The sequence below is a fragment of the Amblyomma maculatum genome, chromosome 2 (assembly GCF_055883805.1).
Source record: "Amblyomma maculatum isolate TAMU_Amacu chromosome 2, ASM5588380v1, whole genome shotgun sequence".
NCBI lineage: Eukaryota > Metazoa > Arthropoda > Arachnida > Ixodida > Ixodidae > Amblyomma > Amblyomma maculatum.
This window is the reverse complement of record NC_139345.1, coordinates 64,441,768-64,468,600: the sequence shown is the minus strand read 5'-3', so window position 1 is coordinate 64,468,600 and position 26,833 is coordinate 64,441,768. Positions and strand designations below refer to the sequence as shown.

The window sequence follows — 26,833 nt, the reverse complement described above, 5'->3', positions numbered from 1 at the left end:
GTATGTGCCGCAAGCAGTGCCCCACGTGGCCCTAAGTAAATACACCCTCAGCTGTAAAGAGACCTATGTGAATTCGCTTCCTGTGGTGCTACACATAACATTTTTTGTAACCCTGTGAGATTTTTATTGTTGAGCTTCTGCTTATAACACTGCTCTGGATACAGCACGAGAACTAAAAATGTGAAGCGTGTTTATATATACCAAACACTTTACAAGTTATATTCAAAGAATGGCAGTAATATCTAGCAAAGGGAAGGGCAGAGAGACAGCTGGCTATTTCTGTGGTGGTGCATTTTTTTTTTTATTGGAGCTGGATATAGTTGTTCACTGTGTTGCATCACAGCTTCACCAACATTCTCTGTCGGCTTATGGAAATTGAATGAATACTAGAGTGTACTATCAGCATCAGATGAAGCGCGAACAGGATAACCATGACATGAAAACATAAACTAAAGAAAACTATTGGCTACTTGAAAGGCAGACAGGGTCCATTTGCACTTCACGTCGTAGCCTTTAGACCATTAAAATGAAATTCGAGTGCTTTAATTTTTGCTGTCTAACCACTAAAACCTTTTTAATCTGGTGCTTTTGTGTCAGTTGTCTTATGTTCTTTTGATGCTGACAGTGTCTTATGCGCTGTGTGTAATAGACTTCGAGCTGCTTACTAACCTAGCAGTTTTCCCCCCCTTTTTTTTGGTAATCGTTAAAGCTTGTTTTTCCCAGAGTAATGAATTGTGACTGTAGCATTCTTGTCACTGTAGCATTGTTTGAAGCCGTTAATTTTGTGCAGTAGAAGCTCACTGTTAAGTTCGCAGGTGCTGTGTTTTCCTGGCTGCTGCATATTTGTGAGCCAGTTCGCTTTGGTGGAAACTTGTAGTACAACACAAACTTGAAGTTGCACAGGTTAGCGCCGAGGCTTTTTGTTCCTGTCAGCCGCATTTTCTTTTTAATTTTTGTCTTCCGTTTGATGGGGATTGGGTTGGACTAAAGCAAACAGTATAAAAAGAACTCAGATGCACATTTGTGTGCCCTGATTCTGCCTGCTTAATAAGCCCCACCTCCTCTTTTTACTGTTGCCCCTCTACCACCAGCTGTTGTTTAGGCCAAACAAGAGCCTTACTATCTTACCTGCACTTTGAAATCTACGTATTTACATGGTGTAATCCTTGTCTTCGCCCTGCACTGATTGTGAGCGCGTGCCTCTGGTTGAAAACTGAAGTTCTAACATTGAGGCGCAGACCCTGCCTAGTTTGCTGCCGCTCTGTGGTCTTCTGTGACTTTCTTCGAGACTTTACTCCATGACATCTGGGGCAGGTGCTGTGTAATGCAACCCATGCTCCGAACACCTCCAACCAGAGACTCTAGCCCTTGGCGATCTCCTACCATGGAGGTTACGCCTACCCATCAGTGTAGCCGATGACTTCGAGGTCATAAGCCTGAATTCATGCCTCTGCAATTTCACCATACCGCAGGACGCCACCATCTGCTCCAGCACCGCCTTCAGCAACCACGCAACCACCCATGATTATGCAGATAGATACCTCCGCGCTGTCGTTCATTTGGCAGCAGCCACGGGAAAGAGATGTGTGGAATTTTCTGTGTTCATATTGCTGTGCTTTAGCTGCGCTGGACTTCCTAATGCAAATATAGAAAGAGGGGAAGCGGGGGGGGGGGGGGGGTGCGTTTACCTTTGTCCTTGTTTTCTTAATGGCCAGTCTCTCTTCATCTTCTTGTGTGTGTTTGTTTGCAGTAAGCGACAGAAGAGGCATGCCCCAGCATTGCGTGTGTGGCAAGCTGAAGTTCCACATGCCCAGGAAGAGGTGAGCTGCACGTCCCACACTTCCCGCATGCAAGCATTTGTGTTTGGGGCCTTTGCTGTCAGCGCTGCAAAGTCAAAGTCTGCATCAAGGCAACAGTCACTCACCAAAATTAGGCTGTCATGTTTAGGGGGAATCCAAAGCACAAAGTGCTACTTAGTTGAAATGAAGAATAACAGATTCAGCCTTGCTATGCCGTTTACTGGCTACTTCAGCCTCACGGTTCTGGTTAGGTGATGAAGCTGGGTTTGGGCCCCTAATGGGTAGGGGTGGATTTTCCTTTAAAAAAGCGCATTTAAAAATGTAGCGTGGCCCTCCTGTAGTCGTATTACACTGTCGGGCAAAGGCTCGGTCCTTCCTCATCTGACGTTCCTTGTTGTCTTATATGTTTTACATGTAACCTTAGTATGCTGGCACTGACAATTTTATGATGGCCTTGCATGTGGACAAATGTTGCCATTGTTGCCAACTGTGAATGTTGACTGGTTACTCCATTTCCCCCTACTTCTCTTTGGGTCTCAAGGATAGACTTTTATGTTATACCCATGTCTCTGAAGAATGCTGTTAACGAGGGGAGGCTTCCAGATGTTGAGGTTTTTCACTGTAGCTCGTGATGGTTCACCCACATAAAAATTTTTATTCTCTTGGCATATACGTGCTGTTGCAAATGCATTAGGCTAAAGGTGCATCAGTAGCCGGGCAGGCAAACGTGGTGAATTGCGTACCCAAGCCAGCTGTAGGCACAGGTGAAGCTGCACGAAAAATATGAAGTGCCATTATTGTTTGACATCTTGAACGCCTAGCAATTTTGAGAGTTCGGTAGATTCCAGTGCAATAGGAATGAAAAGAGAAGCAGAAAGCCCTCGCATATTTTCCTCCTCACCTCTGTCCCAAGGAGCCAGGCAAAACCTATCCCACTTTCCTTTCTCTCTGGGAAAGATGATCGATATATTGCATATCAGCATTTGTTACTTTTGTTGGAACGTGGAAGTGATGGCTTCATAACTGAAATATGCTTGCATATGCTTAGTACTCACAATAGTTCATAGCAAAAGGCCTAGTGGTTTTGAGCATCTGCCTTGTGTGCAAGAGGCATAGGATTCAACACTGTAGCCAAACGGGCGAGTTGGTGGAACATATCGGATGGAAAAATAGCGCAAAAGACAAGCACCAGAGCAAAGAAACACAAGATGAGCGCTGACTCACAACTGAGTCAGCGCTATTCCTAGACAACTGAGTTGTCTAGGCATAGGATATATTCCTCAGTTCTGCAAGGGACCGCACGGGTTGTCTACAGAGTATGAGCTTTTCCTTGCCTTTATGTTTGGTTTCTGTGGCAGTTACTAAATTAAAACCTGTTGCTGGGCTAGTTGGCTCATGATTGTACCGGAGAAAAGTTAGCCCAAAACAGACGAACACAAGACAGGTAGATGAGACAACTGAGCAACATTTTTCTGCTAATGATTAATTGAAGGGTGGACGAGCAGTTAAAGAAATAGTCAAAAATTTTCAGGTTTGTAGATGGTATTTTTTTTTTATTCTTTTAAGTAAACAAGATAAACGGGATTAAAATTTACGCAAGAGCAGCCCGAAGTCTACAAGTTGCAGTTTTTAGGCTTAGAGCTATCTATTGAAGGTGACAAGATGTGCCGGATGTACGACCTGCGTGCCCAAAAAGAATTATTATTCTATGAATCAGCTCACTCGAAGACAGTGAAGCGAGCTATTGCAACATCAGCCCTACAGGCAGCCATTGTGAAGTCGTGCTCCCATGCTATGCAAACAAGCTTCCAGCTAAATAGCTAGGCTTCAGAATGCAGGCTTCCCTCAGTCAATTATGACGGGAGCAGTGAAGTCTCTTCTTCAAGGCGCAAAAGGAAAGAAAAGTCAACAGTCTAACCCTTGCAAGGACTGTGATCTATGCCAGTGTAAATCCCTTCTAGGAAGGACGGTGGTTTTAGACAGAAGCCGCGAACATGATGCCCGTAAACTGAAAGAACCTTTTGTGATTAGGGAAAAGGGCCAAAATTGCATAAACAATTCTTAGGTTTTCCTGTATAAAAGTGAAAAAAAGTTTTAAGAAAAATTTGGCCTGAGCAAATAGCAAGTGTACGGGTTGTGCTGCTGTACTGTGTGTAATCAGAGGATGAAGCCATTTGTGAACATATAATGTTGTTACGTGTGTTTGGTTCCGGTTTTTATGTTTTCAATATGTTTTTATCCGGAATCTTCTCTTCTCATTCATTTAAACATATCACTCTGCCCCAATCATCACAGGGTTTTTTGTTTCTCCTGCGGTGGTACAAGGTGCTGAGTGCATGAATCATTGACGAAGGTTTAAGTTGTTACATGTGTTATTTTTTGGATTTCCAGGGTTGGCTTTTCTTTCCTTTGGGTTCTGCTATCTTCTTATCCCTTCCAAAATGTTACTTTGGCTCTTTACACCGCACGCCATTTTGTTTCTTGAAGAGTCATTGATCGTATTTATTCGTTTGAGCCCACCTTATGTTAAACATGAATCTCTTTATCGTAAGATAACTACATAGCCTTCTGACATGTATGGTAGCTGACAGGTGGTGTGATGATGTCCCTATATATTATGTGTGTCCTTCAATAAAAGAACTAGTTGCCTGTAAACGCGTTGTCCTGTCTACCTGTCTTGTGTTCGTCTGTTTTGTGCTAACTTTTCTCCCGTACAATTCTGTGTTAATTTACTACCTGGTAAAAAGGGCCCTTGACTCCCTACCTCACATGCACCACAAAAATGGCTGCTTTCTTTGCACCATCAAAATCAAATTATCGGCATCGATACTCGCAACAGCTTATGCATTTTGGACTGTTACTGCCAATTCATTATATTTTGTTGTCTAGTTCGTGGCTCCTGTTAATTTCATTGTACAGGTGCGGGCATAAGTGAACGGAGCACAATATTCTGTTTTAATTGCATCCACGATTTTCTTAATAATGAACCTTTATTTGCCTTCGGGAAAGCGTACTATCATTGCCTACCAGGCTGTAAATACTAGAATTGCCGGTTTGAATTAGGTAACGCATAAAAAATGTTTGAATGCAATTGTGGCATGTGCTTCGTTTACTTTTGTCCGCACCTTTATGGAAAAGATTTTTTGGGTGGACTTTCTTCTTATACGCATTATAAATTGTGACAAAGTTACTGTATTTATGAAACAGATTCTGATTCTGTAAGACTTTTATGAAACAAACTTGCCTGTACTTTGCACGTGCCCATTATTGCTGGTCTGATCGCCATCCCTGTGTATGGGCAGGGCTTGGACTGCCTTTGGGCGCAGGTGTCAAAGCTGCGTTCTGACAAGTGGGTGGAGCGTCACCTGGTGCGCCCCTACCTGGCCTTTGACGGAGTCCTGTGCGAGGCCCTCCAGCACAACCTGCCCAGCTTGAGTCCACCGCCTCACCAACCACACTTCTCCTACCCATTCCCGACCGTTGTGTTCCGCCTCTTTGACTACACGGACTGCCCCGAGGTAAGGATTGAAAGGACTGGGAAATTAACTTGAAAATTGGTGGTGAATAGCAGTTTGTTTTATTTCTTGAATTTGTGGGCTGACTGGCCAGCGTGTAGAGGTAGTTTTTGGAACTATCTTGCTAAACAGTATATGTCATTACATGCTGATTTCATGGTGAGTGACAGGGAGGCCAGTGCTGCCATTTTCCAGAAATGTGATGTCATGGCCACGCTTCTCATAGGAGGTCAGTCTGCTCCTCGGAAATTGTTGTTTGGTGTTGACTAGTTCAGATGAATTGAGCCAAAAGCCCAGGTGCAAACACAAACATGCATGCTTTGGCACGAACTGTGGTGTGCTGGCTGCACATATGGCCTAAAATTGATAGTCGGAGGTAAACAAAAAAAAAAAAACAATGCGGAACTACCAAAGTGCCCAAGGCAAGCGAATTCGTTTCACCGTTGACTGTCGTAGTTGTGGTGTTACTTGAGGCAATTTGTACATTTGGTCAGTTGCACAGTTGCCGACTGAAAATTCGGATCAATGATTTTCCGGACAAATTTGATTATTCAGACTGTTTAGGCACTCCGCAATTAATGTAAGCCCTTGCAATTTTGGGTGCATCGCACCCGATCGATAGATTTTTCGAACCTCATTCACATCCACTGCTGCACTGGGCCAAGAGCCAAGCCTCTTTATAAAATGTACAGTGGAAAATCATTAATTGAGATGTCAAGGGTGACAAAAATGCAGTCAAATAAAAAACATCAAGCTAGAAAGAAGTCTTTTAGGAGAGAAGCTAATATTCTCCGTTGGCTTGTTAAGCGTGCATGCACTGTTGCAAACTCATTCCCTGTTTTTAGGCATCGTTCACAGAGCTCACTTGTGCCGAGTTCTTTCCTCTCGAATACAGAAAAATTTTTGAAATTTTGCTTTTGAGGGAACAGGATAAATGTTTGAATTATCGAGTGGCCCTAAAAAAAAGTGCCAAAAACCATTCGCGTCACAGTAATTTTTAGCGCTCTGAATAGTGTTAGCTATACATTTGAGATCAAAAATGCGCGACAGCGGGGATACCTCTAGATTTCATTAAGTGCTCTGCACTGCGTGAGAATGTCAAAAGATGCTTTCAGAAGTCCTGAGGGCATCTGCGACCCTTTTCACGTTGCGACGCAGTAGCAGTGGTGCCTCTTAAAAGACGGCCCTGTTGCATTTTGAGGATGCTTCACTGCACAGTCTGCGAGAACTGCAGGGAAGCATTCTCAAAATGCAGCAGTTCAGCAAATCTGCAGTGGCAAGCTCGCTTTCACGCCTGTACTTTGTCTAAGTCCACAATGTACCGACTGTACAGCCGTCGAATACTGATTGCCGCCATCGTCTGTGTAAACACTGCACGGCGAGACAGTCCAGCATCAGAATGGGCACAAAACTGTTTACCCGTCCCTCCACAATAGCGGCTATGAGAAGTTTATGCGAAGTGACTTTTTTACATTGAATTTGATATTTTGGACATTTTTGCAGCCCCTAGCAAGTGTTAAAAATAAGTCCTCGATTGTAATTCATTCATTCACAGTCACAAATTTTTTGCTCCAGTTAAAAATATGTGTGTGCACTTAATTTTTAAACTTTTTGAAAGGATAAATATTCACTTCAAATTGAGCATTTACTATTAGCATATGCCTTTAGATCGTGCTATTTTATTTTTCTAATATATTCGATGATTCTGGTTAAAGAGCCCTGGGTGGTCTAAATTATTCGAGAGCCCTCCGCTGTGCAGGCCCTCGTGGTTCACCCTTCAGGATGTTAAACCCCACAATTTTATTCTGCCAGGACATGGGATTCTGGGCTGGCAGCAGTTCTCGAAATAAAGGAAAGCTGAATAGCATATTTGGTTTTTGTTTTTAACCCTGGAAATCACTCTCTTCCCAATCAATCAATTTTCAGGGCTCATTATTACCTGGCTCCCACTCAATTGAGCGCTTCTTGGCCGAAGAACAGCTGCGGCAAATTCTTGACCGCAACTATGCTGACCGCAAAGTCTGGTGAGCTGACCTTTTCCTTTCCTGCCTACTGACAGACAGTGTTTGTGTTGAGAATGCCTGCAACTAAAGCTTGTCTCAATCTAGATTTAATAATAGTAGTGGCCACATGCTCTTGCAGAAGCACAAATTTTTGACTGTTTGAATAGGCTGAAAGGATTTACAAGGCTCTGGCATGTTCGTCTTGACCCCCAATGGATGTTTTATTTACTTATTTAGCGTAATTTGAGCCAAAATGGTCTTTCGATACAAATACTGCCACTTGTCATGAAAAACATGAATATGTGTTGGACGAGCACTGCTCACTGCAAACCATACTGAAATCACTCAAGCAAATGTAAATAAATTAAGCGAGTAAATACACATATTCATGTCACGCTGACCATGGTGCTGCCTGCGAGGCAAAGAACGTGTATGTTGTGCCCTCTGTTTGAATGCAGGTTATCTTTTGACTTACCGTGTTCTCTTTGCTCTCCCAAGTTCGAGCAGTTCACCTTACAAATTTTGCCATCGCTGTCTTCTTCCTTTAGTGCTGCACAGCTCCTGAGCTTCCCAGGCAAGCTCAAGGTGCCACTGGAGTACATGATCGTCGAGGTGAGTGAGAAAGGAAATTTGTGTCGCTACGGTAGCTGTCATCATAAAACGCTTTGTAAGGCCAGCACATCACATTTCAAGACTGTTCACAGGTATTGATGCACTTCGATGTGAACTAGGGACAGCAGTAAAATTTCGTTGATACAATCCCGCTTAATACATTTTTCCCGTTCTCAGCTGACACATCTCCGGGAAACCCTGGGGAAGAGGTAGCTGCGAGGTGACGGCACACCATTTCTCTCAGTGGTTGCCTTCAGCACTCGGGAAGGGCATCTTGGTGATTTTTTATGTCCATGCATATTAAAATGATCGGAGAGATGGAGTCTGAGCCAAAATATAGAAGTTCACCTGTCCATTGTAACATTCGATTATCTTGTGAGGCATGTCCGGAAACGCACATCCATAGCCTACGTTTGGGAACAGCCTCCTCAAAAAACATTTTCTACCTAGCATCAACCATGCCGACAACCCACAAAGCGTGTGTGCGGCCGTGAAGACATGGATATATCCTACCTTATTGGGTCGCTCAGAGCGTGAGAATTGCAGGACCAGATTGAAGGGAGACCTCAGCGCTCTGGAGTCTTTCTTCAGATTCTTCATCTGCACTATTTGCATTGCATGGCACTTTGCCTGTGGTATGGAAAACATTGTCGCATTTGACCACACGAGAGAAGTGTCAACTGCCATTTGTTTCTAAGCGTGCAAAAAGTGGCAGTTTTTGCTTTCCTTCTGTAAAATTTGTGCAAAGAGACCGTCACAGACAGTTCACACCACTGTGCCACGTGCTGGTGACTGACATCACCTGAGAAGCGCTAAGCAATGCACCCAATTTATGACACTGCATTGAGATGGGTCCAAATCACTGCGATAGCACTGGTCAGCCAGCAAATTGTCAGTAGTGGGAATGGAACAAGGGAAAGAGCAAAAGTTTACTACAGACGGTCGAAACTTCAGAGCTACCGAGCTGTGGGAAAGCTCTCTGATGACAGTGATAAGTGATAGTTATGGTGATGTCCTCATCATGTCCTACGCTGGATCAGTGCCAATGTTTCAATGCACATTAGCAGCTCTGGTGCAATTTTCTTGCAACCTGCTGGCTGCGACCAGCTCATCCCCATAAGCTTCCTAATCTTATCTGCCCATCTGACTCTGCTGTCTCCTGCTACATACATTTGACCTCCCTTGGAATCTACTGTGTTACCCTAAGGGACCATTGGTTATCTGCATTTACCTGCCTTACAGGCCCTGCCCATGCCGATTTCTTCTTCTTGATACCAACTAGAACATCGAATTGTCTTCGTTCCCTAACCCACTGTGCTCTCTCAATGTCTCCTAATGCGATTCCACACAAATCATTTCGAACTGTCGACACTAAGGGTGTGTGCGTGCCCTGTTTAGAGTGTGAAATGCGGATTAGTGATTGATGCTATACAGGGCACTCAAAGATGCATGCTGCCCTGTGGGGAGGTCGCGAATTACACAGAGGAAAAAAAACTTCTGTTGCCTGGAATTTTTTGAGCTCAAAAACAAAGTGTAGCTGCCTCTTCTTTGTTGCCATGTTGCAGGTGATCTTTGGAGAGTTACTACGGCTTCCCACCTCCAGGCACTTGGAGATCTGCTATGGTTCGCTGCTGTTGGAGTTGTGCAAACTGCAGCCAAGCACTATGCCCCAAGTCGTATCCTTCTGGCACAAATCACAGTTTTATATCTACTCACTAAATCTAAAGTGGGTTTTATTACAGCAGCTTAGGAGGCTACGGGAAAGGTCCACTTTCGGTACCGTGGGATTGCTTGCCCAAGCTGGGCTTACACACTGGTGAGCCGGTGTGAGTTAGACAAGACCAGATAAGTGCATACTGTTCACTCAGATTTTATCCAGCCCTCGTTTTTTGGCAGTCTGATCGCCTGCTTCATTTGACATGTACAGGTCATGACATGACCTGTTCCTTCGATAGGCAGTAAAGTTGCTTGAAAAACATTTGCGCTGCTTGGTGCAGTCACTATCTTTTCATTGCATCGCTGGAGCCACCAGCCTCATATCTTTAGAAGGATGATAGTAAAAGCACATTAATTCGAAGCTGTCTGGACTACGAAAAATGATTGAATTAGCTGAACACAGCAATAAAATCGAGTTCAGGAGGAAAAAACTTCATTGCGAGAACGTGCCGCGCAAACATGGCACTTGCTGTATTTTTTTATTTCCTGCAGGATGGCATCGCAGCATGCACGCAACTTAAGCGACAAGTTACAAACACATTGTGTTGACAACAGAGATCAAAAGCGAAACAGTGTTTCACCCTTCCTTCCATGTGGAAACTCGAATGGCTTGTGGAAAGTCTGCACAGCTGCTTAGTTTCCGTTTCTGTGGTGCACGCACATTCTCATGATTATTACTGGGAGTTGCTCATGCACTGCCTACCATTTTTCCAAAGCAGCAACTGCCAGCCAGCCAGGCTGAGCAAACAGCACACAACTCCAATTTTTTATGGCATAGCCAATTTGCATACAAATTGACTACCCTTTTTAATGCAGCCTCATGCGTGTATCTTGCTGGGAAAAGGAATCACCTTAGTGCACATACTACCCAGCTTTTGGCCAAAGCTACTTTATGACTGCAAATAGAGTGACCAAATTTTGGCTCTTGGCTTTTCTGAAGGAAGGCAGCTTTACACAGCAGTATTAAAGAAAAGAAAATAATCTAGATGCTGGTGACCTAAGCCTGTAGCCTTGGCATGCCATTGAAAGACGTGGTACAAACTCAACCCGCCGCGGGCACAGAGCAAGAATGGTCACGTCAAAGGACATGCAGGGTCGCTGCTATGGGTGGGAGGTGCTTCGATGTCACTGCCTCTGCTGTACACTGTCTTGACCACGGTCAGGCAGCAGGAGAATGACAAATGCACGCATTGTTGTCTCCAGTCCAGCCATGCCTTGATGAAACACCGAGAACATGTTACTTTGCAGCCGGTATCCACGGCTGTGTTTTGCAGTGAGGCACCTCTTTACCTCTGCAGGGGTTGCACCTTTGTACTAGTTCGCAAGCTGTACCAGTTCCTTTATGCTGCTAGTTCTTGGGCTGGGGCACTACGACTTATCAAGCATCGGCATCACTTTGTACTCCTATAGGCCATCCCTTCGTTGGTTTGTGAATTAGGATCGGACATTCTTGTGTAGCACCCCAAATCTTTGATTTGATTTAGTGCCCACCGTGGTGGCGCAGTGGTTAGGGCGCTCGACTTCTGTGTCCAAGGATGCGGGACGAATCCTAGCCTCGGCAACTGTTTTTCGATGGAGGCGAAAAGCTAAGTGCCCGTGTGCTGTGTTATGTCGGTGTGCGTTAAAGAACCCCAGGTGGTTGAAATTACTCTGTAGCCCTCCACTATGGCGTCTCTCATAGCCTTAGTCGCTTCGAGACGTTAAAATCCCATAAAAAGAAGAAGAAAATCTTTTATTAACTGGGTTGATGCAAGGCTGCTGCTTCGAGTTATCTGGTCAGATGTACATTAGAAATCATGGGACCCCATAAGTTCTTTAAGATATGCGGAATTTCGAAATAAACAAGTTTGAATCATTGAGGTTTTATGTATATGTGTTCCCTGTACCTTTTCCACTGTGAAGTTTTATGCTCACTTGACAGTATTGGCATTCAGCTCGCACAGGCTGTTGAGCTTCTTTATGAGCAGTTGGACACAATGAATACTGACTGCTTAGACAGGTGAGCCAGCTTTGCATGCTTTCCAGGCCTGCTTTTACAGGCTTCTCTTTTTACTATGAACGAGCATAGCATGTAATATACTTTAAACATAACGAGATTTAGAATGATAGCAAATGATAGCAGTGCTTTCTATGAATAGCTGTTGAGGGTGATGCAGTGGTACTGCTGGGGAAACATCGAAATAAAAAAAAAATGCAGTTAAGGAGTATGAAGCATATATATATACAATATATATATATATACAATATATATATATATATATATATATATATATATGTGTGTGTGTGTGTGTTTATTGATAACTAATTAAACATGGTAAGGCAGCAGTAAACAAACTGGCATTGTGTGTGCTTTGCTCTGTACTGTGCTTCTCGTGTTGCCCACGAATTCGGGCATTTTATTTTTTTGTTCGGGTAATGTGTGCTCATTTTTGCAATTTATGCCGGTTACCACCATCCTTTACATTTTAATTGAGTCTAGGTTTGCAGTCAATCCTTGACTAGTAATATTGGCCATGTTACATGGACCAGCCGCATTAGAAATTTCTGAAACCTTGTAACAAAGCAGCAGATACTTAAGAGTTAAGGATGATGCAGAAGGCAGGAGCACGCACTAATGTGTGCACGTGCCCATTAGCCCTAAGTAATATGGATCAGGAAACCTTATTTTTTAGTAAAGTCTCATCATACACGCATGCTGTAGCACAGCATTTACCTGATAGAGTACAAGGGTGTGTTTATTCTCCCCATAACCTCATCCATCAGGTTCTGCAGCTGGTTTGCCTATCATTTGAGCAACTTCCAGTTTCGGTGGACGTGGGATGACTGGGCTGACGCCGTCTCTCTGGACCCTCTTCACCCCAGAGCTGTGTTTTTGAGACAAGCTCTGCATCGTTGCCTGAGGCAAGGAATTTGAAGACTCGTTAATTCCAGCGTCTTGAGGAACCCAACTTCGAATGAGAGGATACTTTGTTCATGTGTGTGCTTTGTATTGTGTCGTCTTTCATGATGAGGGCACAGGCTGAGGTGTGCATCAGCTTCGACTTTCTCGGTCAGATATTGTTGAGAAGGCCTCAGCAGAAGGTTGGCACTCACTTAATTTGAACTTGCACTTTATGGAAACTGACCTTTTGGTTGCACCAGCGTCAGGTGTATTGAAAATGCTCCTCTTAATTTGAACTGTACATATTTTAAACAAATTTGTTGTCCACTCATGTTTAAATTTTACTGGCAGTCAGCTGTAATTCTGATTTCTGAAGACTGGCTGAAATGCGCGAATCGCCGAAACATCGAGTAAGTGGGGACCGAAAACAGCTGCCTCAATAGTTCCTCGCTCATTTCATGTCTATTTTGTGAAATGCTGCAAAAGGAAACTATTTTTATAATTTATTTGTCAAATGTATCGAAACTTAGCACAGATATCTAACTTGATTTGCTGAATTCTGAAGTGCATTTTGTTTTAAGCTGGGGTATATAGGTGCATACTTCAAATTTTTTACAAAATAGTCCAGAAAATGAGTTGCAAAATGGCTGCATTTAGTGCCGTGGTGACGTTGAGGCACCTGCTGGAGAAACAAGTACTGATTGTAGTATTTTTGCATACTTTCAGAGCGTAATTTTGATTTTTTTTATCAACAATAATAAAGCAAACGCACAGCAGTAAAAACTTTGACTGCACGTAGGCTTACCTTATTCCTTTATATAGTTTTTAATGTATATAAGCATTGTATGGCTATGTTTGCAGTTTTGTGTCATCACAAGTTTTATCTGCACGATTATGTTCGTACGAATTAGTTTATAAGAAAAAGAATGGCTGCATCAGATAGAGCATCACATAATCTCGCATGGGAAATCGGAAGGCGCATGTGGGTTAATTAGTTAATTAATATGAGCCAATTAAGTCGATCAGACGTCAAAATAGCCGGGAGGAGTAATGTCAATGTCCAAAGAGGGTCACATGGTACTCGATTTCTATTGGCGTAGGTCCAACTTCTGGGGGCGGGAAATTTGACATGTTTGAATGTGAGCGAGGGGAAAAGAGCGTGATTTGCTTGCACAAATGGGCGGGAATGGTTAGAAAGTATGTAAAGAGAGGTAATCAACCAACTGCAGCCTGAAAACTTCTGAGAGCACTGCAGATTCTGCAGTGCAGAAATGCGAAAACCTGAGCATTGCTGCTGCACATGGTACATCACGTGCCCCTTGTGGAACACAACCAGTGATCTGTTGAATGCATCAGAGTTCACCGGCGTTCTATAATTCGTTTACAGAAAAAGAAATTTGGCGCAGTACTATCTCACTCGCAGAATCCCGCTGACACATCTCGCAGACAACACAGCAAAGCTGAGACTTACACATTTCTCCAGTGCAGGTTCTGCAGTGATCTCAGAAAATTTTTACTTTGCCCAATATATTGGAAATCACACTGAAATGAGACAGTCTGTGCTATTGAAGGAATATTTAACACTTTTAACCTTTGTAATCCTATCGAGTTCGCAGATGTTGCTTTAGGATGTTAAACCCCCTAAACCAACCTAACCAACCTAGCCACAAAAATTACTGAATGGTAAATATTTATTATGCATTCATTACGTTGCGTTTGCTAAGCATTACAGCATGTGCAAATATATGCACTTTGCGACCAAAAAAAGTGAAATCATGTCATCTGGTAAAGTTCTCAGCAGTTGTGTCAGTATTTGGGCTAAAAAGAGGCAGATTAAACTGTACTGCTTTGTGAGACCGGAGCATCAGAGACAGGGAACAGCATAAAAAACTTGACGAGACTAAGATCGGAATTGCAATGCGACAGCTATAGGGCTCTCCTCGTCTTTGTCACGTTGCATTCAGTCTTGAAGAAATATTTTTGTGTCCATTTGTTGGCTTACTTGCAAGAACTACCGCGTGAACAAGAATAGTAAAAAGGGGAGAGCCATTATATTGCTGTTTTTTTTATGTCCCGGGTGACCTAGACTTGATTGTGACGTCACAGCCATCTCGGCTTCTGAGACGAAAACCAAAACTGCCGAGGAAAGAAGAATCAGTTATGCACTATTTAGCGGTCATAGACAACAACCACGTGGTGATCCACGTACGGGCATGTCCGCATACTGCGATATGCGCTGCATCGTTTTGGTGTCCAAAATTCGTGCGCATTTTGTTTCATCCAATGCCAGGTTGTCCTATCACCAGCGTGTGGTGGAACTTGTACCGCCTTCATTCGCCCCCTTCTTGCCTGCAAAGCCAGTTCCCGACTACCGCTACGACAAGGAAGGAGCAGGTGATTGTCAGTCTCAATATGCCATAGCAAAAACGCCACTTCCAGACTTTTACGAGCATGCTACTAGTGTGTGCTGAAAGGGGCACAAGCATGAGCCTCATGGGATGTAGAATTATCAGCTTATAGCCATCAACGTGCAAACACTTGTTGTACTGTTGACAATGGGGGGAGAGCGTCTTGACTCTATGATTTGGCGACCTGCGATTTTTTCTATTTTCATGCTGACAGTAGCCCTTCAAAATGAACATACTAGCTTCGTATGATTATACTTAAGTAAGGTAGCGGTAGTGCCACAGTGTCCTGTTAATCTTGTCACATTCAAAGCTGGCAGGGAGTGCTGACGAAATGAAATGCATGAAAAATGCTGCTTTAATGAGGCCCATTGCCAAATTCGTGTGTCTGGCACATCCTTCATCGATTCGATTCTTGCGCTTTGTGTGGCAACGCAGACGGCTTACCGGGAGCAGCAGTGGCAGCTCGCCTGAGCAGCTGCATCCGCAGCAAGTGCACTCCAGAGGAGGCCCTCGAAGTGCTCTCCGAGTTGCCCAACCCTCTTCAAGAGGACGATGGCAGTAAGTTGCCCCCACTGAGTGTCAGAAAATACCCAGAGCTGTACAGGCTGCTTGTTGTGAAGCCTTACTCACAAAGTCTTGCATGTTGCAAGGTACAGTGGCGACGTCTGTGTTCAAAGATAAGAGTGCCTGCTAGAATGCTCTAAAGAAAGGATAAATTTAACTTTCACAGGCAATCATTCTATTGGTGCTTTTTTTCATTCGTGTTGTCATAGCACCTGTCGTGATACAGATTTCTTTAGTTTAGTCTCACTTATGGTTCAGACCTAAAGCTCACTTAGAAGAGACGAAACCTTAGTGTGAACTGTCTATAAATGTAAGGAGCTGGGACAGACTTCATTGTAGTTGGATAGCTTTTGCTTTAAAGGAGTTGATTTTGGTTTCTCTAGCTTTTGACACATTTTTCTAGATCATACAGTAAAAGCTTGGTAATTCGAACTTCACAGGACTGGGGAAAAAGTTCGAATTATCAAATAGCCTTGAGAAAACTGACAATAACCATTTGTATTACTGTAAATGTTTCGTATTTAGTCGTATAACGACCTCACTCGCATAATGAACCCACCCAGCCCCGATTTGTGCCTATGAATCTGGGCAAAAAAAAAAAAAAAAAAGGCATCAGCTGTTAGCGCGTCCCTCGTTTCGTTCCATTACAGTCCACAACACATTTCTTGGCAGAAAGCACGCCAAGGCACTTGCGTCTGGCACTTCAGCTCAGCACAAGAAGGTGACTCAGCCAACATACGAGGAGCTTGATAAGGCTGTCTACGCCTGGTTCATCGAGCGTCTCGAGCGTCGCCGCGATTCGAATAGCGGCTCTTCTGTAAACTATTGACACTCCTGCAGGTGCAGTTTGTGCTGTGCAGTAAAAGTTAAAAAAGCAAAAAGAAAATTTTTCTCTAGAAGCACGCACAGTAACTGTATGTTGCACTAGCCGTAGAGCAAACAAATTCGCCGTAGCCTCCGTGGTGTGGTTTTTACTTGCTCTTATTAACAGTGCCATGCTTTGGTTTCCATTGTAAGTCGACCCCCCCCCCCCCCCCCCCCCCCCCGCACGCACACACGCACACACACTTTGGATTTTCGAATTTTAAAAAAGGGGTCTACTTACAATTGTGTAAATATGGTATATTGTTTCAGTTTTTCATTCAGAAAGATACAGCTGAAGCTCCACATTATTCTTGTTTCATCTGTGATTGCGTTTGATGCCTTAAGAGCTTTTTAGTGACCGCTGAATTGAACCGTGTTGTAAGGCCGGTTAGTGAGATTCGTGTGCCTAGTACCTGTCAGGTTTAATTAGAACCACCCATGTGAAGGGGCAAAGAACAGTGACTGAATACCTCTTTAATGAATTGTTTGACAGGGCTATTTGAATGCTTCTTGCCGTACCTGGACAAATTCCATGCTGTGATTTCCATATTGCGATTGCAGTGGAACCTGCACATAATCCTCTCAAGATTCAAGTTTTTGTGGAGACCCTGCTATTCATCGCAAGCAAGTCTTTCTCGCACTCCTTTGCTGGCATTGCCAAGTAAGCATTGCTCTTCAGCTTCCTTTTCTTACGTTCATCTTTTCCCTAAAGAGGCATTTTAAAGTTCCATGTCAATTTACACCTCGTGTATATCATTTTTCTGTTGCATAGATTCCACTATGCGTTCAAGACATTAGCATCCACAGAGGAAGCCCAAATATGTATCCTGCGCAGTACTTACGACCTCTGGCACAACCATCAGCAGGTTTGTGTTCATCTTTTTGCTCTTTGCACTAGAAACATATGCCTCATGCTGAAATATGCTCTAAATGTGTACGTCTCTGAAAATAAATACAGTCAAATCCACTTGTAACAATATTCAAGTACCACGAAATTTTCATTGTTATAACCGATAATTGTTATAAACATTTGGCACGAAAAAAAGCATAACAACTGCAGAGAGGGGTCACGAACGGCAAGTGACATGCGAGCTCCGCCGAGACATCGTTTTGGTGCTCCCGAAAGGGGTCTTGTAAAAAATACGAGAAGGTTGCCGTGGCTGCCCCTCAGCTTGAGAAATTCCGAAGTAACGCTGGGGTGAAGAGAGAGAGAGAGAGACGAAACTTTTATTTAAAAGCAGAGGAGATAGGGGCACGCAGTCCCCTGAGGTGAAATCGCCACAAGCATCTCACCACGTACATCTCACTGGCTTGCACGAGAAAACCCCATGTCCGTTAACCTTGCTTGCCTCACGCGAAGCATGTCGACATCCTTCTCCGTGGCATCTAGGTACACCACGTAGTGCAGCGGAAGGTTCCTCGCGAAAACAAAGCCCCAGAGGGACTGAATCAACTGCAGGGCCTCTTGCGAGAACAACGTTGAGACAGCCTGCCCTACCGCGTCATCGTCGCTGTCGTCGCCGTCACTGTCGTCGTCAGGCACCTTGTCGAACGCGTTTGCGCCCACTGTCAGGGCGAGGACTTTTCTTTGTCTAACTTCTCAGCGGAGCGGATGATCGTCGACACCGTCGGTTGCGATAGTGCGTACTCCTTCACGATACTGCACTTAGTCTCCAAATCGATAGCCGTGCGCTTTCTTTTCACCGGCAACGTCGTCCGGTAATCAGCGGATGGATCAGCCATCTTATGTTGGCAGCGATTGAGACGAGACGAAGAAACCGCGTGGCCAGGAACGACTTCAACACAATCAACTTGCACAAACAATCAAATCTGTTTACAGGACTGCGCAAAATGAGGGGCGAGCAGGTGAGTGAGCAGATCAGCGGATCAGCGCTGCCGGAGCGTTGGCGAAGTCCATTTGTATTTCGGTGGGTGGCGCAGCTCAGAGCTATGGGCACAGTTCATTTATGTTCTGAGGGGTGGAAGGGCAGTGGGAGAAAGGCGTGTGTGGCTTACAATGCGGAGAAGGCCAGAAAACAGGTTCTATTGTATGAGCGTGCATCGGGGAGGGTGCAGCAGCTAGAATTTTTTTTTTTTTTTTTTTTTTTTCTTTTCAACGTTTTCGCATTCCACTACCTTTTGGCACGAGAACTCAGGAGCCAGACTTCATTATTATAACCGATAATGTGGCAAAGGGGCATTGTAGTAAGCGGGTTATTTTACCATAGAAAACATACAAAAGTGGACGGTACATCAGGTTTTCGTTGTTGTAATGGATATATTGTTAAAGCCGGTATTGTTATAAGTGGACACGACTGTAACCCCTATGTGACCTAGGGGTATTGACAAGTGAGCAACGCTTGGCGGCGACGCCCGCCAAACCACGGCATGTGCGAAACGAACAAATGGAAGCTTTTGGTGATGTTTACTGCATGTCTCTATCTCAGGTTTTCCAGTGCCCTTCGCATTGTTTCGTGTGATTGATTGCAGTGATCACCCAGATGTGAGCCTAATGTTGTACCACAGTGTAGCGTTTTAGCAATGCGTGTCTGTGGTAATAGGCCTTTGTTCAGTAACATTTCTGTGCGCGCATGTAACCTTTTTGCCACTGTTTTTCCACAGGGGGTTTACTGTTGAATGGCAGACATTTTCTCTTCCATGAATGGAATCTTCTTGGTTAATGGGGTGATGGACTATGCATCAATACATTGGTACCATAAAGTGGTCCATGTCCACGAAGATACACATATAGTCTCCAAAATGTACTGGTTTCAAACGAGAGCATGTGATCTGGTTCTCAGTTTTCAAGCACAGGGCCGACAACATAGTGCAATCAATTCATTCTTAACTGCTTCCTAAAATAAGCCCAAAAAGGCTGTTGTGAAGGGATTTATAATGGTCATTCCTAGTTAATTATTTTTCCATGAGGCAAATCCGTAGGTGCTTCTGGCTGCCGCTAGAATGGCGCACTATACTGGAAAAAAGGCCCATTACCTTGCCAAAACACTTCAAGAAAAAGCTGAAATCATTGCCTATTATTGACACTAGTCGATTATCGAAGTAGTTTGAGAACCATGGTCAGAGTTGGAACACTGTGAAATGCAGGCGCCATACATCATGCGACTGTCCTGATGATATTCACTTTGCAACCTAAATGGTCGCAAAGGTTGCGTGACTGATTTGATCACAAAGTGGCTGTCACAAGATGGTTGTATGCTCCTTGATTTTTCAGCATTGTGGCTATGCTCGCAGTTTGTCGCACATCCTTAATGACCGCACTATGATTCTCCACTGCACAGGTAGGACACACTGAAACCACGTCTTTCAGATGTAGCTATGCTCGTAGTTAGTCACACATCCTTAATGACCGCACTATGACTCCACTGCACAGGTTAGGACACACTGAAACTACGTCTTGCAGAGGCGAAGAGAAGGCTAACCTTTCTCCTAAGTTCGAGCTGCTTCCCAATCAGTTTAACGTTTCGTTTCACTTTTGTTAGCTTTAGCTTTAATTGTAACTGCATGACCGTCTCCATGCAGTTTGAATTAACAAAATTTACTGTATTTAGAGAAAAGGTTAGGGGAGTGAGAAGATCAAGGGAAGCATCTGTTGACTTCTTGCTTTGATTGGGTTGACATAAATTCTTTTTATGACTATTGTGCCCCATAAAGCTTTGTCAAGAAGTGTTGCTGTCAATGGGTGTCAAGACTGACTGGCACCTTTTTGTTTTAGATGATGATTGGACTTGTGGACAAATACTTGAAGACTCAAATAGTCGAGTGTTCTGCAGTGGCGAACTGGGTTTTCTCCAAAGATCTTGCACCCGAGTTTATGAGGTAATTTGGCTTTTTGCTCTTTCCACAGCTTATTGCAATTTTAGATGATGCAACCCGGCTGTGTATATGATGCCTATGCTTCCAAGTAACGATACAATTAGACACGCATAAGCTTAATGTGGCAAAATGACCCTGGTAGTGCACTTCTTCGCTTTGCAAATGTATTGCTGATTTGACTCCTGCTTGTATTGCTGAAAAAGCGAACATTTGCTGCGGTGCATTCTTCTTTTTTTTTTTTTTCACTAAAGAAAACAGTTTAATGTGCAAGAGATGCAAGTTTGTTTTTCTTTCTTTTTTTTTTTTTTTCACAGCAAATTTCAATATTAGTTCTAGTGAAACTCTTGTGGCAGTTCACGTCAATGTAAGATTTAGTTCGCCCTTCTGTGCAGTGTAGCTTCACGCAGTACGAATGAACGAGTTGCTTCAGATGCAAGCATTCTGCAAGCCTGTCACTTATAACCTGCTGTTTGAAGTCATTGTACAGTAAACATCCAGTTCATTTCCTGCTTAGTTAGGGAAAGGCAGGGTTAGACAGTCAGTTGCAGCTCGCTTGTAGCAATGCTGGTTCATTGTCAGCATCCAAGTTTACTAATAACATTAGGCTTTTTTCTGGGATATTTACTTATTTCCGTTATTGAGGTGGGTATGCACTGAGTGTTTTTACATGCTGTGTTCTTTTTTATCTCCTCTTTTAGGCCCTACGTGTGGGAAATCCTTCACCTCACGATTCGAAAGATGATCAAGCATGTCAGGAAATTGGAGTATGAACTAGAGGATGCCAAAAGCAAGCTCAGCAAGGTTAGTCTTGCGACGTTAATTGATGTTGCTGCGCTAGCTCAAGCTGCCGCAAGATTCGTATAACTTATTTATTTCACCTAGAAACTTACATTACATCTTCTGTGTCTTCAGTTACCTTGAGGCATGGGCATTACGTTTGACACATAAAAATTATTATTCCCTTTTCTTTAATGCCTTGTTGGTCTTATATCTCCTCTCCTACGTGGTCACGAAAGAATGGTAGCCTGTAATAGCCAGATGTGCTAAAAAATTAGAGGGTCTCTTGGATATCTCTTAAGAAGAGAATGGTGAAAGCCTCCTATAATTTGCCTCTCATTGTTTGCCTCTTATCGGTGTCCGTTGCAGTGGTACATATAATTTTGCAGGAAAGGAAAGACGCAGTATCGGTCATACTTTCTCCAGCAAATGCGAGTTTGGACGGTCGCGTGACGTTAAAGCTAAAGTATTTAAATACCTATACCTAAAAAGCGCTGACTCACTATAGAGGTAAACAACTAGAAAACTAACCAGTAATCATGCTGGTCACAAGGACGAAGAAATAAAGAGCGTCAAGCAACAGGTGAAAAACACAGAATGTAAAAATTGGATAAATTCGATGGAAAAGAAGCAGAGTGTGGAACTATAACGAAAGTGGAAAAGGCAGATCAGGAAGGAAGCTTTCTTTGATAACTCAAGAGGCAGTGCCCTACTTTTTGAAGCTAGATCAGGGTGCCTTAGAACACGCAGCTACAAAAAGAAATTTAACAATGGAGATGACACATGTGCAGTATGTGGTAAATCCACAGAAACAACTAACCATATTATACTCGAAAGTAATGGTATCCATTTGAAAGTCGATGCAGGCGCAGTCACTCTTCCTGAAGCTCTGCAGTCACTCTTCCTGAAGTGGCCGGGTGAATGAACCTACGGTGGAAGCTAGCAAAAAACGATTGGAAGATTGGTGGCTTAAAAGCAGAAAAGTGACATCATGTTATTAATGTAGAAACAAAAATTCAATAAATAGAATGATGGTATAGTTAACCAATCTAAAACAATATATAAGGTATAGGGGGAATAATGAGCTTGATAGCAACTGCTACAACCCCATCTCAAAGGGGACGCTCCTATATTCCATTCATTCCATCCACCTGTCAAGTGTGGGATTGCAGATGGCAGGAACGATAGACAAGAACACCTCTCATGCACAACTCTCATGCGTGCGACCGCACGTCGTACTATATATACATTGCTACTGTACAATTTTGGTGGTAATGAATGTTAATTAGTAACTAATAATATTAATTAGTACCCAATTAGTGCTGACTTATCAGTGGGAACTAATTAGTGTTACCTATTACCTTATTAGTAATAATTAGTACCCAGTTAGTGCTTACAGGGTATGTTAATTAGTACCTAATTATTGCTATATAATTAGCTTTAGAAGTGTTGTGGTTAGTCTAGTAACTAGTAACTGATAGTTGGTAAATGTTTATGGCCATTTTTTGGGTCACTGCCAAAGATGTGACACCCTCTGCGAATGGACGACAGTATGAGCCATTGAATTTTTTCGCCTTAATGTGTTTATTCATATGCCTGCCTGCATACTGTGCTGGCAGGCATACATTGGGAAAGGTGGGAGGGGAGGCATATAAATATAAAATGAGCCTTGAATTACATGCAGGCTGCATCAACAGAAAACACAAAGCAAAACATTGTCTTTTAAGACTGGTACAGCAGTGGTTCTCAGCCATGGAAATGTCGGAGACCCCTTGAGACCAGTGGATGGGGGGGGGGGGGGGGGGGGGGGGGGGGGGGAGCGTGTCTGGGAGCAGGGCGCGGAGTTAGGATTGAGTCAAAGCTGAACTGGCCTCTAAAAAGCACTCACTTGATAAGCCCCACACTATTGCTTTTAACCCTGCAAAACTGTCTAGCCAGGCCAGAACTATTAAGCAACCTTTCTTTTGTGCACCCCTGGAGTACAGCAACAACTAACGAAAAATTTACTCCTGCCCTGTTACTTTTTTTTTTTTATGGCAGTGTCATATTTCATTCTGTAAGCAGTGTTCTGAATATGGTTAGGTGCGCATTAATTTTCTGCAAATGAAAGGCTAATGCTTCCAAATAAGCCAAGATTATCTGTGTGGAACTTATGACAACATAGAGACACCAGGTATATTTCATTTGAATACTGACATTTCATCATCAGAAATAACATTGGTGGGAAAAAAATTAATAAAATTAGGTTTTCAATTGTATTGAATCGAGGTTGCAATTAAGTGGATTCAGGGCTGTTCCCGATGGGCCAGAAAAATGCATTATCAGCAGTCCTTGGCACTTGTTCCATGACCAGTAGCAAAGTAAAGCTTTGTCGTGAGCAGTGCAGCATTTTACCGCATTGCAGGTGAGAGCACTGTAATCGCGACTAATAAAGGTGCACAGATCCTGCTGTGACATTATATATATCAAAATTTTGTGGCCTTGCATTTTTGCCGAATAAAAAAGACTGCGCTAAGGCTGCCTCATTGAAAGCACCTGGGCTGGACTGTTTTCATGGAGCTTAACTTGTTAATGTTGACTAATTGTTAAAGTTCGCAGAACAAAAGAATACCAGTGGGTGCTCTACACAGCTTCCAGCAACACTTGATATCGAGTGGGAGGCTTTTTTTCAACCTCAGTCCATCTTAGCTTTAACGTCCTGTATGTGGATCTCGAGGTATTGCCGCTAGAGCACTGCACAACTTCAACCCAAAAGCTCGGGCTTGGGCCTGTCCACAAGCTAGGCTGGATATAGCTATTTCTTGTCAGGACTAGGCCAGTCATAATAATATAATACAGTCAAATCTCGATATAACGAATCCCGTGCAAAAAATTGTTCGCTATTTTGAAATATCGTTGTAATGAAAAGTAGTAGAACGGCAGTTTGGGCGAATTGGTTATGCATTTTCATATAAAACAGCGCGAAGACATGGAACGAAGAAGAAGGAAAAGACACACGGCACTGAACTTGCAACTGTGTTTATTGGGAAAAAACAGTGTCTCATAAAGGCAAACATCAAGCATGCGCCTTGTCAGACATGCTCTTGTCACATAATTAAAAAGAAACTCTTTGTGCTATATCTTGTTCCGTAAAAGCCGCACCAGTACAAATAAAAAGTCGCGGCATACAGTGTCTGCTGTTGTGCTGAAGTAAACATCATTTGTGAGTAAGCTCTATTACTTGGGGTGCAACTTCCAATTTCGCCGCGCTGGCTCTGAATGACCTTGAGCAAAAAACAGATGGTGAGACACCTCTGTTCAGGGCACACGTCGATGGTAGAATTACTGGTAATCACGTGGCATGCATGAGGCCACGTGATAGTCACACTGTCTAAACGGCGAGGCAAGGACGTGTTGTAACTGCAATGTCAAGGGTCAATTGCCGCATCTACCCAAACTTGTTAAACGTGCTCTAAAATTGTGGAATGAAAAGGCAATGTGACTTTTACCTAATTATTTAAACAAAAATATCTTAAATATTGCTGAATGAAAAGGCATTTTTATATCAGGTCAGTTCTTGAGCAGCAACTTCCTTATTTCTTGAGATATTTGAATCAAATTTTTCACGGTAACCTTGTAGCACAAACATTTAAAAAATTACCAAGTTTTGTGGAGCTGAGCTTCACTGGCTCTCAAGTTAGAGAAGTAGTATATCAAGATGGTTTGCATAAGTCTCTTAGGACAGACCTAGAGAATTTGCAAAATGTGATGGCACAGTGAAATTCGTTATAATCATTCCTGGATAGGTAACTTGGGCAAAACAAAGCCCCTTTTCCAAAATTTCTTGCTAAAATTTTTATTACATACTTGCATTAACGAAATATGAGTTGCTTATCACCAATTCCAGGCACAATATTTTGGGAAGGAAAAAAAAAAAACGGAATTGTCTTGTCCTAAGAAATTCATTTAAATATGGAACGAAAAAAAACTAAAAAGTCTGAGTGGTCCTAAGCAGCCACACCAGGTTAAAAATTGATTCTGGGCACCAACCTCTTTTTTTTTTTTTTTTTTTTTAATGAACATACCTCAAAGGGTAAGGACACCAAATTTTCGTGCTGTACTTTTGCGTTGTAAATAGTGCATAGTGATTCTGTAAGCATAGAGTACGGTGTTAAAATGACTAAATCACATTATATAATTCATTATCGTATTATTAGTATGCAGCAGTTTCGGTTCATAGTTGCCAGGTTTCTACTTGACGTCAAAAAATAAGACACACAACATTGAAATGTCACTTGGACCGGAAACCCTTGACGTCAACGAGTAGGCGCGTCATATGCTCTATTTGCAGTGTGACTCCCTCTTATGCTCTCATGGCAGAGCCACACTGTGGAAACAATTGATCAGCTGCACTCTTGACCGCAAACATGATGTGATGTTTGCGTCATTTTGGCGATCCTGTCATGCCGCACCAACACAAGCTATTCGGAAACATGACGTCGCCTGCGAACAGCTGTTGTCAACTCACTCTCCGACAACTTGTTGCTTGCAGCAGTGTCGATGTCTGCTGCTCACTTCGCTACAATTTCGGCCAAATTCCTACGCTATTCGAACGGCTGGGAAAAATGAAAAAGCAGAAGAGTCTTTGACTATGAAGGAGCATGTGTGAATGCTCGCGAGTGTATAATTTGAATTGCACTGATCGAGGCATCGCTTCCGTGCGCTGTTTTGAGGGCCGATGTCATGTGTGCGAATCTGGTGTTTGTTGAGAAAAACTTCACAAATTTTAGCGAACAAAAATGGCCATCGAGTATAGTTTTAGGAACAGTGAACTGAAATCGACAATTGCTTACATCGCAGTGCGCACATACAATCACTACGAAGCGCCGGTGTGACCCGGTGCTCCGAGCATTGCTGCAAGCGACCCGGAACAGTCATCGGCACTACTTGTGGAGAGCAAATTAAGCCGATTTAGGACAGTCGGCACACACACATTTTATTGAGCTAATTTTATTCTGAGGTAGGCTTCCTATAGTAAAGCGGTGATGGAAGATTAGCTTTAATTACAGCATTGAGTCGCTAACCCGTTCCGAAGTGCCGTCCAGAGAGACCGACTAGGCTTAGCAACGAGTAGGCAAACAGCAGCATAGTTCGTCGCTAGGCATGCACGCGGGAGACCCCGTTGCAGAATGCTTACTACTGTTGCACGAGTATAGAAGGGGTCCTGATAACATCTGTCTTTCCTGGCGCAAAGCCAAGGAGTGCTATACAGTGCCTCACTGCTGTGGCGCCGACCATTGCCGCACCGTCAGCAGCAGCGTTCATAAATTTTAGTGACTACTGCCATCAAGCATAACTGTGTCTACAGTGAGCGGTTGTGCAGTCCGTGCTTTAAAACTGTTGGAACGCTGCCACGCTGGTATACGTATGGGTGCAATAGAAGAGCCGAAACGAGCCAACCAGCAGCATCGTCTCTTACGTCAGAAAACTGTGCAATGATATCACAGATACTTGATTATAGTTTTTTCAATGAACCTACGTCATAGTCAGTGTGCCAGCAATGGGTTCAGAATGCGGGGCCGAGCATTTTCACAAACTTCAAAAAAAGGATTCAGTTATTTTCTACACCTCCCTTGAGTCTTAACGCTTTACTGTGATGGTCTTCAAACACAAAGTAAGTGTGTGACAAGCTTTGCACAAACTTGTATTTTGGTGTCTTTACCTCTTTAACCCTTTAAGAGCTCTAATACAAAAATCTGTTCCAAACTTGTCAATTTATTTTTTTGACCTCAAGTGCTTGGACAACACGTTTAAAATAAGAAAATAATTGCGAAAAAATATACAGCAGCTATTAACGTTTTATTTACTATTCATTGTGGCC

The 26,833-nt window shown here is 43.2% G+C and overlaps 1 protein-coding gene across 1 annotated transcript in view; it reads left to right on the top strand.

Moving 5' to 3' along the window:
* Positions 1–26,833, top strand: part of Cbp80 (Nuclear cap-binding protein subunit 1) — a 52,535-nt gene that overhangs the window by 18,687 nt on the left and 7,015 nt on the right. The window contains exons 9-21 of the mRNA XM_084594313.1: positions 1,751–1,820; positions 5,102–5,317; positions 7,241–7,338; positions 7,866–7,929; positions 9,495–9,605; positions 11,580–11,644; positions 12,409–12,546; positions 14,817–14,920; positions 15,370–15,492; positions 16,924–17,023; positions 17,135–17,228; positions 20,096–20,199; positions 20,895–20,997. Of these exons, the coding sequence (XP_084450439.1) occupies positions 1,751–1,820; positions 5,102–5,317; positions 7,241–7,338; positions 7,866–7,929; positions 9,495–9,605; positions 11,580–11,644; positions 12,409–12,546; positions 14,817–14,920; positions 15,370–15,492; positions 16,924–17,023; positions 17,135–17,228; positions 20,096–20,199; positions 20,895–20,997 (1,390 nt within the window). The remainder of the gene's footprint in view (positions 1–1,750; positions 1,821–5,101; positions 5,318–7,240; positions 7,339–7,865; positions 7,930–9,494; positions 9,606–11,579; positions 11,645–12,408; positions 12,547–14,816; positions 14,921–15,369; positions 15,493–16,923; positions 17,024–17,134; positions 17,229–20,095; positions 20,200–20,894; positions 20,998–26,833) is intronic.